The sequence below is a fragment of the Danio rerio genome, chromosome 25, assembly GCF_049306965.1.
Source record: "Danio rerio strain Tuebingen ecotype United States chromosome 25, GRCz12tu, whole genome shotgun sequence".
Classification (NCBI taxonomy): Eukaryota; Metazoa; Chordata; class Actinopteri; order Cypriniformes; family Danionidae; genus Danio; species Danio rerio.
In genome coordinates this window covers 30,645,001-30,658,495 of record NC_133200.1, presented here as the reverse complement: position 1 = coordinate 30,658,495, position 13,495 = coordinate 30,645,001, and the positions used below count along the sequence as shown (strand labels likewise).

General features: G+C 37.6%; 2 protein-coding genes across 14 annotated transcripts in view; both read right to left on the bottom strand.

Annotated features, from left to right (window-relative positions):
- Positions 1-1,685: 1,685 nt before the first annotated feature.
- fezf1 (FEZ family zinc finger 1) lies at positions 1,686-4,869 on the bottom strand. 2 transcript variants are annotated; one of them, NM_001114348.1, is given in 4 exon segments: positions 1,686-2,406; positions 2,560-2,692; positions 3,565-3,699; positions 3,790-4,869. In NM_001114348.1, coding segments are annotated over 4 exon segments (1,290 nt in total). In that variant the 5' UTR covers positions 4,552-4,869; the 3' UTR covers positions 1,686-2,146.
- A 2,954-nt stretch (positions 4,870-7,823) lies between these two features.
- The window catches only part of cadps2 (Ca++-dependent secretion activator 2), a 365,750-nt gene continuing 360,078 nt past the window's right edge, over positions 7,824-13,495 (bottom strand). For all 12 annotated transcript variants that reach the window (XM_073943222.1, XM_073943226.1, XM_073943221.1 and 9 more), the window contains 3 exons: positions 11,144-11,251; positions 8,915-9,019; positions 7,824-8,676 (listed from right to left, as the gene is read on the bottom strand). In XM_073943222.1, coding sequence (XP_073799323.1) covers positions 8,506-8,676; positions 8,915-9,019; positions 11,144-11,251 — 384 coding nt within the window. In that variant the 3' untranslated portion in view covers positions 7,824-8,505. The remainder of the gene's footprint in view (positions 8,677-8,914; positions 9,020-11,143; positions 11,252-13,495) is intronic.

Genomic DNA, 13,495 nt, shown 5'->3' with positions numbered 1-13,495 from the left:
ACAATGGGCTAAAGTTTTTTTTTTAAATTAGACACTATATTTTCTAACGATTTAATACATTTGAATTTAAATAAATATTTGTCATATTTCTTTATTTTTGGTACACCAAACAGTGTGATTTTGATGTGTGCTTAAAATTTTAGCTAAATTCAGTATTTAAATTTCATAGATTTAAAAAATGAGGCGAAGAACTTTGAGAATTAAGAACCCTTTCACCAGGCTGGCTATGGGCCTGAGGATACAAAACAAAAACTAAAAAGGTTAAGCCTAGGCCAAATAGCCTTAAAAAAAGTTGCTATAGAATTCGAATACGAAATTTAATTCAGCGTGGTTAAACCTGGTTAGGAGGTCGCAGGCGGATTTAGGCTATTTAAAGGGATAATTCGCCAAAAAAGAATGTCGCACTAGCCTATATAATCACACTAGGTTCCATATCATTTTTCGAGCCGTTTTTTCTCTGTTGAGCACAAAAGAATATAATTTAAAATGGTTGGAAACCAACAAACACTAACTCCCATAGTAGGCAAAACAATAAGTTACTCTGCAAACAATTTTGTGATTAATAGACGTCTAATAGACATCTAAACGTCAACAGCTTGGCTAAAACAAGGCTAAACTTGAGCTGTCAATGAAAGTCTAAGGACATCTAAGAATAGCCCAAAACTAGCTAGTCGTCAAGAAGACAGATAAATAATAATAATGACAATAATAATAATAATAATAATAATAATAATAAGTTATAACTCCTTACATTTATATAGCGCCCTTTTAGGCCTATTTTAGATGTCTATTAGATTTATACTGACAGCCCAAATTTAGCCTTGTTTTAGTCGAAACGATTATAGACTATGTCTATTAGATTAGACATATTTAAAAAAAATGCTTGCTTGGTACCAATTTCTAAGATTTTTTTATTTCCAAAATAACTTATTTTGTGATCAACAGGAAAAAAAACTCAAACAGGTATGTGATAAGTGTTGACAGAATTTACATTTTTGGCTAAACTATCCAAATAACTTTGAAATATATTGGAGTATAAGCTATGGGAGCTGTTCAGTGTTGTGGTGCTGAAGTATTTTACGAGCCCACCCATTCATGTTCTGAGGTCTATTATAAAAATATATATATTTGAACAGAAGGTTTGGATTTTTCAATATATTGCAACAAACCATAATTAGAAAATGTAATTTGAATATCCTTGGCCAGAAGCTATAAGGTACGTTGAGCTTAAACTAATTTCACAAGCAAGAATTCTTTATGTGACGGATTTCAGATTTGACAACATTTTCTCGGAATAATAAGTGAGTTACAATTTACTCTTTAAACCAAAATTATTTTAATAGCCAGATAATACAGTGAATGTACACCTACAGGTCCTGCAAACTATAAAACGTTTTCCTCAGCTTTGTCCACTAGAGGGGGCCTTTTCTCCTCATAATGTGCGCAAAGTGTGATAATTGTAACAGCAAGTGCAAATAGTGAGTACCAAAATTATTATACTAATTATGGCATTTAAATTGTATTTACATATGCGATATTTTCACTATATGGTTCTTAATGAATATTGCATGACGACAGAGAAAGGCTTGATCTCTGAGATTTAGCTATTAGGCCAAGTTCAGAAGTCCGCGCGTCTCATGAAACGCAATCTTGTATTATTCACACAGAAAAAACATATATATATAGCATAAGATATGTTTTTATTTGGATTCCCTATCCCCTTTATCATATGTTTTATATTCTTATCTGACAGATCAGATGTCACTTGAAATATACAACAAACCTTGCATATATATTCACATTGATTTAAAACGTTTACAGTTGGCAAACAGGCTAATACAAAGAAGTGTATAAATAATAAACATATAAAATGGGGTTTAAATACACAGCGGTCACGAGAATATACGGATTTCAGTTACTCTCTTTAAGTTAATGACAACAGTACAGTTTTAAATAAATAAGACTGTCGTTATACCCTGAGAGTAAAAAGAATCAATCTACCATTCACAGACGAGCTTCAACAATGAAGACGGTCGCTCAAAAAAATCTTACAAATAATATTAAAAAACACATTTAGAAAAATAAAACGTTGCATGCGCGATTAGATTTCTTTTTCTCCGGACCATTTTTACCAAAGGATCTTTTTTCACTGACCCTCCGTGTTTCCAGTGGGTGTCGGTGGTGAGTGGGGTCCAGGGGAAATGTCGTGCAGTTTCCTAATATGTTTTTTAAGATCAAAGTTCCTGCAGAAACCTTTGCCGCATGTCGGGCATGTGAAAGGCTTCTTGTCGTTGTGCGTGTGCATGTGAAATGTAAGGTTGTACACCTGGTGGAAGGCTTTGTTGCAGATATTGCACTTGAACTGTTTTTCTCCGCTGTGGGTCAATTTGTGGTTCTTGTAGTTTCCTTGGAAAAAAACCATGGGATTTTATTAATCAATATTTCGCTTATAGCATATATATATATATATATATATATATATATATATATATATATATATATATATATATATATATATATATATATATATATATATATAGTCAATTCAAGAACAGCTACCTTTCTGATGAAATCCTTTGCCGCAGAATTCACAAATGAAGGGTTTGTATCCTGCGTGAATTCGGGTGTGAGTGTTGAGAGTTGAACTTCGGTTAAAAGCTTTGCCGCATTGGTTGCATTTATGCGGCTTTTCCTGTGGACATCAGATGAGAAACATTAACAAAAAAATAAAACTCTGTTTTTTTACTAAAGATATTTCACTTGGCATGGGCTATTCCAAAATCATGCAAGACCTGCATTTGACTGAAAAACTGCTAAAGAACAATCACTGGTAAATGGAAATAGATTTAGCTATTTAACTTAGTTATTATTGCTGAAATTATTTTTGTTGTATTTGTTAATATTTTTGTTATTATGTTTAGTTAAAAAATAGACTTTGTTTAATTTTATCGCTATCTGTTCATTATTTCTATATTTCTATTATCAAAAAAAAAAAAAAAAACATCAAGTCATTGAACTCGGCATGGAAAAGCTAAAAAACATATTAAGAGTTTTCTTTAGCAGAGAGAAAAAGTTCAATGTAACCCGGCGATTTCATTGAGCTGTATTCTTATATGTTCTGTAATTGAAACGGCAACACATGAACATTGTTTTTCTTGTACACTCTTAAAATAAAAGGTTCTTCATTGGAATTCTTGGATCCACGAAGAACTTTAGAATCTTTTCATTTCACAAAAGAATCTTTATTGTGGAAAAACTTATTTCGATTTGTTATTTATAGTTATTTAATGAAACATGTATTAAATGTTTACTAAAAGGTTCCCCGAGGACCCAAAAAAATAGCGCTTCTAACTTTTGCATCACTGCAAAAACGTTCTGAGACTTGTATTTTTTATTTCACGAAAAAATCAAATAAACAAGATGTTAACACCAATGATTACGACATTTAAGAGTAGGCTATAATTTAAAAAAAATTGCGAATTAGTTGCAAAAATTCGTTTGAGATATTACATTTACAGATATCAGATTTATTTATTTGTAAACTAAAATTATGCGCATAATTACCTGAGTGTGGATAATTTTATGGCGACACAGGGTGCTCGCTTGTCTGAATCCTTTGCCGCATACTTTGCAGACGAACGGTCTGGCGCCCGTGTGAACCGGCATGTGACGCGTTAAATTATAGTGCGCGTTGAACACCTGAAATTGCAAATTGTGTTAAAGAATGGGAGAAAGAGAGAAGACATGCGGTGCGTGCTAAAAGAAAAAAATAGATTTCGTTCGTCTCACCTTGCCACAAACTTCACAGGTGAACACCTTTGGTTTGGTTTGAGGAGAGCCGCTGTTTACTTTAGCCGCCGAGTTCTTGAACAACTTCTCCGACAAGATGTGCGCGCTCTCCTTCATGTAATGGTGCAGATGAGAGTGAGAAAGCTCCTTAAAAGAAACGCCAGGAGGACACCTGTCCGCAACGGCCCCCTGTTTGCTTTTCTCCGAGGAGAACAGGCTCTTCTGGCGCGCGTGGAGCGGCGTGTTGAGGAGATAGGATGCCATGGGGTGCAGGTTCACCAGACCCGCGTGAGGCGGACACGCACCTTCCCCGCAGTTCAGGTAACAGACGGCGGCTCCCATGGCGTGGAACGACGACTGGTTGACCACGCGCGGCCGGAATAGTTTGTACTGTCCGATGGCCGGAGCCGCATCTTGCTGCTCGTTCTTGTAGTTCAGTCCGATGCTCAACAGCTCGTTCGCGTTGTACGCAAAAGTATCAGGGTGGTCTAATCCATTGATGTGAAGTTTATGAGGCGGCTCGCAGGCGAGTGGCATGAGGGGGATCATGCAGTGCAACGGGGCGGGAGACTGCTTGGGCTCCGCTTTCCCCACGGGAGCTTGGAATAAGTTCGGGAACGGTATCGACTTTGGTTCGGGCGTCCTGGCCATAATCCTTTCGATCGAAAACGCGAGAGGCTTGGAGCTCGCGATCATGCTTCCTCCAGTCGAAGCCGAAGGGGCGCCGAATATTCCCGCTGAGTGGTACAGCGCGCTGTCCATGACTTGAGCGCAGCACCTGTACCTGTGTCCTCCTTTTGTAGATAAGTTTGATTCCTCTCAGTGACCCGCAAGAAAAGACATCATCAAGCGCAAAGGCCCCCCTGGCTGCTCCGCTGCTTGTCAATTGCGGACAATCAGCACTTATGTCCGCCCCGGATTGCTCAATAAAGAGTGTTTTGTCAATAGCGCAACTCAGGGCTCACCACGCGCGCACGTCAAAGACACGTAAAGCAGCCCAGATGCTCGATTTAGTTATATCAATCACTAGAGCGGCTTTTTTCCCCTCTCCCTCCCTGCACTTGTCCTACACACTGATGTGGGTGACTAACTGAAGAAGGTGCTCTTTATTAGCACTGTAAGGCGCTGGGCGAATCTCCGGTCCCCTCGCGCCTCGCTGTGACATCATTGTACCTCACGCAGGATGACAGGCGCGCGCATGCATCATGTTTTTCAACATTTGACATATAAAAACTGCACGTTACCTGTTTTGGAACAGCATTTTTTGTGTGTTTTTTTAACCTATCTTTATTGAATAGGACGGCGATTTTTAAACGACATTCTTAATTTAGGGATTTACAAGTAAAACGTGCATGAAGTGAATGGAAATCATGGAATAAAAATGGAAATCATGGATATGATAGGCTATTTGGATGTTTTTTTTTTTTTTGCATAAACGTAATCTATTTTAAAACCTGAACATATGATTTGAAATCTGATTTTTTAATGTCAGCTAAAATAATACTTTTCACATACTACTGTGAAAAGAATCTTTGTTTAAACAACAGTTACTTGATTTGGGCACAACGATTTCGTGTACAGGTTTGTAACCAAATTCATTTATTACATTTTAAAATGGAAAATATATTCGACTGTTTTATAAAAATAAAAATCTAAACAAACACACAAGCTTAATATAACACTAAAAAGGCTATTTTATTTTGTCATTTGTTGAATATAAGTTCTCAGTCAAATCAGTATAGGCACTTGTTCATTTCTATTTCTAGTCAGAGTTTTATTGTCACTTCAGGGGGCAGTTGGTTATGTATGATCGTAATTTTACCCCTGTGGTTAATTTTTAATTGGTTAAACTGTTGGTGTTAAAGCTTTTCCCATGTTACAAAGTAACATCCGTCGATTCCACCAGCACATTTAATCTGATTTAATCTACTTAATAACCACATAGCTAATTTAATGTGAAATATAAGCAAATAATAGGTATCTTTTTTGCAACGCTTTCGTGTGTAATTAGTGAAATTCACGCGACGGTTGCCGCGCTGCTTCACGCACACATACGGAAAAGAAAGAGTACAGTAAAGCTATATTAGGCATCATACGACGTTCGTTTTCCAAACGCAAACTCGCGAGGACACTCATCTGGGAATTGTGCGGGAAACGAGAGGTATTAACAGAAAAACGCCTCCAAGGAGCTGAGATCATGCCTTGAGAGAGAGTGAGAGAGAGAGTCGCGCGCTTTACCATCCAGTCCGCGAGCAAAAGCAGAAATGTAAAGTGGCAGCTCTGTGTGAAAATACAGTTGACAGTGATTCGATGCGAAGATTTTTTTCGTGAAGGATTATTCTGTTTAAAAGGTAATTTAAATAGAAAACGAGAGCGTCATTGACATATTGTGCTTTTAAATTATTTTATTATTGTGAGACATACATATTAATGATATTGTTTTTTTAATACAATGCATATTGACGATCAGCAGTAAATGCGCTAAAATGATAATGTTTGTGTTTTCAGGGCGACTTTAGAACATTGCTAATTTTGACTGCTGTTCAATTGGAAGCAGATGGGTGTCAAATAGCCTGCAATTTGGAGCTTTTTCTACATAATAAGCAGTCACCTTACTGTTGTCATATGCTGCTCCTCAGATTTCTTCAGTTGGGCGAAGGCAATACGAGAAAATAACTCCCCTGTAATTTCACGAGACAAATGCATTTTAATATTTGTTTCTTTTTGGTCAATGTGTGGGATTAAATCTTGTCATGCACTTTTACATCTCCATACTCTATAGTCAGACAGTATTAGAATATCAAAAATTTACTAAAACGTGTCGACAAAATAACTACTTACAAATAGCTATTTTTAGAGTATATTTAGGCTATTTATTAACGAATTTAAAAATTAAAACTATTCAGTTATTATGCTTTCTAATTAGACTTGGTTAATAAAAGTATGCGTTTCATATTTCAACGTAGCCTATGATTTCCCCGAATATAATTTGCAGAAAAGTGTCTTTCAGTAAGAAATATTATAAATGATTCTATGGCAGCGGTTAGCATATCAACGTCGCTATTTATTTCTCCGACATTGAAGTTGCCTTAAAAAAACCCATATTCATATCCAGGTATTTTAACATAATATGATATTGTTTCAAGGTCACAAGCAGACTAAAGATTGAATCGAAGTTATCACATTTAAAACAGGATTGATATCAAGATTCAGGCTGTATAAATCATTTTAGTTTTGATCGTCTTTCATTTATTAATTAACCTTAAACAGCTGGAGGTAAACAATTACTTTAAATAAACGTCTCCCATTTAGAAGTCTAATTTCTATACGCATTTGGCGTTTTACTCTTTAAATTTATTTACAATGTGTTGTTTACTTATTTATTTTTAATTTTTTTTGCATGACTCAGTTCATTAGTCTTAACTTTATATATTAATAATGAAGATCACGCCAGAAGGCTGTTGTGTTTATAAAGAATTTCACTTCTTTCTTTCTTGATGTGCTTATTAAATATGCACAATAAAGACGAAGGCCATTTAACATGATACCGGCCAGAATACAGAAAGCCGCACACTGAATAGGATTCAATACACAAAGTCGGCATTTTTATTGACCGAGATAGATAGATAGATAGAAACTCTAAATAAGATGTTCTTGGCGTTGGCGCTAATGTAGGGCCTAATATAGATTTAATATTACTGTTCAATAAGGTTTTGTGTCAAGACATATAAAAATCAACAAATTTTTGAAACGTATTTTTCATGTAACATAAAATTTTAAGAATTGTTAATTTGCAACAAGATATGAAAATGATAATATAAATAATTTAAATATACAAAAACTTTTAAAAATGTATAATATATAATTTAAATATATATTTAACAACAACAAATAAAAAATCATTCAAACTGATTTTATACAAACCTTGATAAATCTTTAAAATCATCAAAAGCCAAGGAACATTTCATTTAATTCAGATAAAATAATGTCAAAATATTATGAAAAAAAAATATATATAAAAAGGACCAAAGCAGTGACATTAAAAACACTTTAATTGTAACACTCAACACACCTGGGCAACCTCAGGTGCACAAAGACAATAGAAATATACAGCTCTTATTAAAATCCAATGACATCTTTCATCTGAAACATATTTGGACATTGACAGCATACTATACATAACACACTCAACGGTTACTTCTACAGAAGAATCTGAATGTGAATTCATAGCTATTGAGTGGAACAGTGTCACAACTTCATCAAATAACAGTGAACAGCTAGCATTTCATCCACCATATCTGAAGCTTTGACCTGAGGATCCCAAGCTAATACAAAACAAAAAAAACAAAAACAGCACATAAGCGGATGCTACTTTTTCTCCAGCTCTGCATTTCTAGCGTTCACTCAGGTACACCATGTCTATGATACACTTACAAATCATCAGCTGCTCCTTTGTGTGTGAATTTGTGCCTGCGAGTGCTTCCCACTATTGGAACTTGCCTTGCGATGAGCCACTGCACATCAAATACACAACGACAGAGATACTTTAGCTGTCTGGAAGTGGCCAATGAGAGTTTTATACAAGCATGGTGACACCGGCTTAGACAAGTGGGCAGTGTGGCACTGGCTGGGGAGCATGAAGTGTGAGCTCCAATCAGGAGAGCTGGAATCCGACCTCTTTGTATCGAGTTTATGACCGTCCATGTAGGTGGGACATTAACCCTCCTCTTCATCGCTGTCCCTCATGGTGATGCCCTGCAGACCATCAGTGGCCGATACGGCTGCCGTGGCTTCCTCGATAGTGAGCCGGCTGTAAACGGTTTCATAGCTCTTGTTGTTCAATGTGCCATCTAGTACACCCTGCAGCCTGAAGTCACGGTACGACTTCTGCATGACAAAAAATGAAGAATGGAGAACGAGTTTTAAGATGTGTTTGTTTCACTTTTTGACTTCTAGTCATTCGAAGATTCACCCGAAACGCCACTCTGCCACTAATTAATCTCTCATTCTCATGGTAATGGAATTTGTTGTGCAGCTAAGCTGAACTTGACACTCTTGTCACAGTCAATTAGCATCAGCAGAGTTTCCAACAAAAACTTGTTCACACTGTATTCCCTTCTTTTACCTTGACAATCTTGATGAGAGTCTTGAGTTGGTAAACATGCAGCTGCTGGTCGAGTCTGTCCGTCAGCCAGACGCACACCGCCTTCATGAAAGAGGTGTACCATTGCTGTGTAAGGGAGAAAGAGAGATAAACCTTGAAGGGACATAAATGTGATGCGAAAAAAACCTCAGCCTTTTACGCAAATGAAAAGATGTGACCTACATGGGGTTTGAAAGAAAAAGCGACTTTTGGTGACTGTCAAAAGTTTCTTTTTGTTCAGGTGTGCCTTGAAAATTGAATTTTGCAGTCGTCAAAACCAAAAGACCCGCAAGGAGCCACTGCTTATCTACACAATAAATTCAAATTCATTAAGAGTCATTACTTCCCTGGTCATTATTGAACTTCTTGCTACTATCGTCACATGCCCCACGTTTCATTTGAGGCCACGTCCGCACTTAACGGCAAATCTAAAGATGTAGAACCTACTAATTGCACTTGATTCTTGATCTTGCACTTAAAACACATTTAGTTTACATTTTCCTTCATGCGAGGACACATCATATAATTAGTCTTTCAGAAGGCCGGTGCTTGTTATGAAAGAAGCTAGTTTTTAATCAGTGGCGATCTGATGGTGAATATTTTTTAAGGACCCTCTGACACTAGACCACATTGGCATTCATCCTTCTAATTTAATTTCACAAACCATTAGCTCACGTTGTCGAAAGTTAAAAAAGATTGAGATTTGAATCTTTGATCAGTCGGAATATGACTTCTCTTGAATGCATAGACTGTGTCATAAAAGACATCATCTGTTTATTTGTGAACTATATCACTTAGGCTGAACTTCCAATGTATCCCATGTAATTTACCTTCGGGCTTTGCTTTAGCGCGTTCGAATTTGCATCAGGAGCATGAATGAAGCCAAACAGCGCAAAAGTAATCAGCAAAGTCCGCTCCTGCCGTTTACGGAAAGTGGGCAAAACGGAAAGATGAGGCGCCACTTAATTGAAGCACTTAGGCTGGTTGGGAAACAGACGACGGTGCCCTAATTGTTGGAGGTGAAAGAACGGCAGTGCATTTCTTCATATCAGCCAAACCTCAGTCGGTAATCAAACGCTTAAGTGTCCACTTGTCTGGTTCATTAGGGAGGCAGGGGAGGGCAGCATTCGCACCTGTGACCAGGCTGAGGGCCACGGCCCCTCGCCGTGCAAACCTCATCGCTCCACTAATCACAGTGATTTAGCGACCCGGACAAACAGACCGCAGCCTGCAAGGGCATGCAGTGACTGATTTTCCCATTTCCTTCAACATATCCACAACACAACAATCGGCAGCTTGATGTACAGCATATTGTTCTTAAGAAGAAGCGTTGAAATATATTCACGGCTGAACTTTTAGCCATCCAGAGATTCGAATTAGATTACCGTACATGCTTCGCAACAGACTGACAGATTGGATGTTTGGAGTTGTAACGCACACACAGGCTGCTTGATGAGGAAGCTTCTGTGCTGACACACACGGCGACCCGTCTCTGGGCTCGCTCTCGGTGCATGACTGTGCGCATGTGACACACATTAGGGACTGCTGGTGTACAGGCCACCTCCATCCTGCCCGCCGGTCTCCACTGGAGGCCTCGGCAAAGGTCTAATAAATCAAGAGGAGACATAAAACACTGCATCTCTCCAATCTGGCGCGGAATAGAACGTTTTTCAAAGGCAATCTGCTCAAGATTTAAAGGGGAGAGGATTGTGTGTACACTCTCTCGAGTGTTTGAGTCTTTCCATAGATCTGCTGTCTCCGAAAGTGGCTTGGAAGGATGAGCAGTGTGTTCTAAACAAAATTAAGGAGCAAGACGTACACGTTGGTGCCTTCTAGCTCTCTCTCTCTCAATGTTGTTTGAGAGTAAACGGGTCAACAGGAGCCCCGGGTGAGTGCTCAGACACTGGAAGTGGTCACAGTGGGCTGATGAGTGCTCTTGGTGAGGCCTCATTGCCTCTCGCTACAAAAACTTTCTCCACCCCTTTTCACCTCCCTCTGCTCTGGCTTCACAATAGCCACTGCTCGGCAGGGACGCGGTTGGAAAAGAATAAAAAAAAAAGAAAAAGGAACAGGGAGAAATGCTGGAACATTCATTCTCCTAAAATCCTTGTTTGAAGTAATTCTGCTGCGTTTCAGTTGATCTGCAGACTTATTATATAAATGGTGTCTGGAAAGGGTAATATGCTCTCTGAAGATCTGGAAGAAACTTACGTCAAAGATTTTCTCAGTGTACATCTCGTCATTCACACGGTCTCGCAGAATGTCCTGGTTCTGCCTTACAAAAGTGATGTAGGTATCTGCTAGATCCATACCAGGTTTCTGTTAAAAAGGACAGATTTAAAATCAAATATGGCCAGAAAGCATGCTTACTAATAATGTTAAACAGATAGTTCATCATTACTTCTGTCGAATGTTAAAGAAGATATCTGGAAGAAAGCTGAAAACCTGAAACCATTGACTTACTGTTGGTCCAATCCCAATTCTACCCCTTTAGCCCTTCCCTCTTGTTTTGCGCGTTAACATGAATAAGTAGGGGTGTCCCAATTCTCTTAGCTTTTGCGTAGGGCTAAGGGGAGAGGCTAGATACCCCTTGAAACAGATAATTTTTTAGGACCACACTCGAAACCAAGGGTTGATGCACAAATTTGTATTTTTTGTCATTATTATGAATTTTTACAACAAACAAGCATGTTTTAATACATTCATAATGGTGTTCTTGTTTAACCATCATGGTTTAAAAACAAAATTTAAAATGCAAACTTTCCCTATTTACAATCCATAATAACTCCTGTATAGCAGTCCCACAACATTCTGTCATTTGAAGACACTTGAATATCCTGTCAGAGAAGTCTAGTGGCTTTTTACAGTGTCTGCTATAATGTTAATGTTGTTTTCGTGCATTTACATAGATTAATATGTCCACGATGTAAATGCACAGTACAGTTACGATCTTATTGCCACATTATATCGTTAGGATAACATGATATCGTTGCCAAAAAATAACGCAAATGGAACAACTACAGCAGTCGCCGTCATCCATCTCATATGAAGAAAGAGATTGCGATGACATATGATGATGTGTACAGGTGCTAGTGGTGTCCCATTTCTTAGGGATACATTTTGAAGCTCTTCCCTTTCACACTCTGTTTCAAGGGCCAAGGGGAAGGAGTACAAAAATAGAATTGGGATTGGGCCTTATAGTGTTTGTAGTTCCAACTATAGAAGTGAACGGTTACAGATTTTCAGCTTTCTTTAAAATGTCAGTGTTGAAGAAACTCATAAATGTTTGGAACCACTTGATGGTTGAATAGTGAGTCGATTTTCACTTTTGGGTGAACTATCCCTTTAACACATTCAAACTCTTGCGCTCATAAAGGTGTACTAAGTGAAATCCAAAGAAAAGTCTATTTTGACAATTTATAAGACCATCAGTGGCTAAAAGAATGTGTTTTACTCTAAATAAGGGTGGGCCTCTCCTTTATGGTGGTGGCCATTTTGAGATCACATTACCAGCAGAGTCTCATCAACTTATTTCTTATTGCGCAATGTTTACGTATGCCAGTTCATTTACCTAATTACGTTTTTATGATTTAGTGCCCACTCACACCAAGAACAATTATAAAGTTATAAAAATATATATTTTTAATTGCAGGAGTTCAAGGAACTATTCTGATTATGACAACAGCATTGAAATTATCATTTATTTTTGACAATTGATTTCCCATCTGACATATCTACAGCACATGCTTATAATAAACAGAACATCAATGTAATTTGATGTGCGCACTAATAGTTATTATTATGTGTTAATGTGCATTTGCTATGTATTCTTTTTCATAAAAGTGACAGAGATGAGACAGATTGATATTGTTAATAATAAATGAATTATGCGGCACTAAATTAAGTTGTATCAAATTGGCAAAACCAACAAAAATGGCTTAGTACACCTTTTATTCAACCACTACTTTCTTTGTATGCAAAGGTGAGCAAATCCAACACCAAGATCAAGCACATAAACCAAAACACTGACAGCCAACACCAGCAGTTTTACCTGTTAAAAGATTTTGGGAAAATGTTTTATGGAAAGAAAAAAAAAAGAAATCACATGTAAACTTATTTATAAGAAAGAAGCAAAATGCACCTGCGACACTTACACCCTTTTAAAAGCAATCCTTTTACCTGTGAAAAAACATTTCTATTTGCACTGGGGCTGTTAAAACTGGGAAAAAATGTCCTAATAGAGCTGTAATTGCTGCGACACGTTTCCCACCCATGACTCAAGGCCTGATGTCGCTCGAGGGGTTGAACATCAGAAAAAAAAACCTTTTTATAAGATGGCAAAGAGACACCTGAATTTCAACCTCCTGTTCAGTCCTCTCTTCCAGTCAGTTTGTCTGTCGGTCATATGACAGAAAGAGGGTCCGATGATGTGACACTAGCAGAAGCTGAAGCTACTTAGAAACTGTGGTTTGCCAAACAAACTCATCTAAACCACACTGATTTATTAAATAGCATGCAGTATTAATAAGCATGTTAAAATTAGCATACTGCACTGCACTTCAT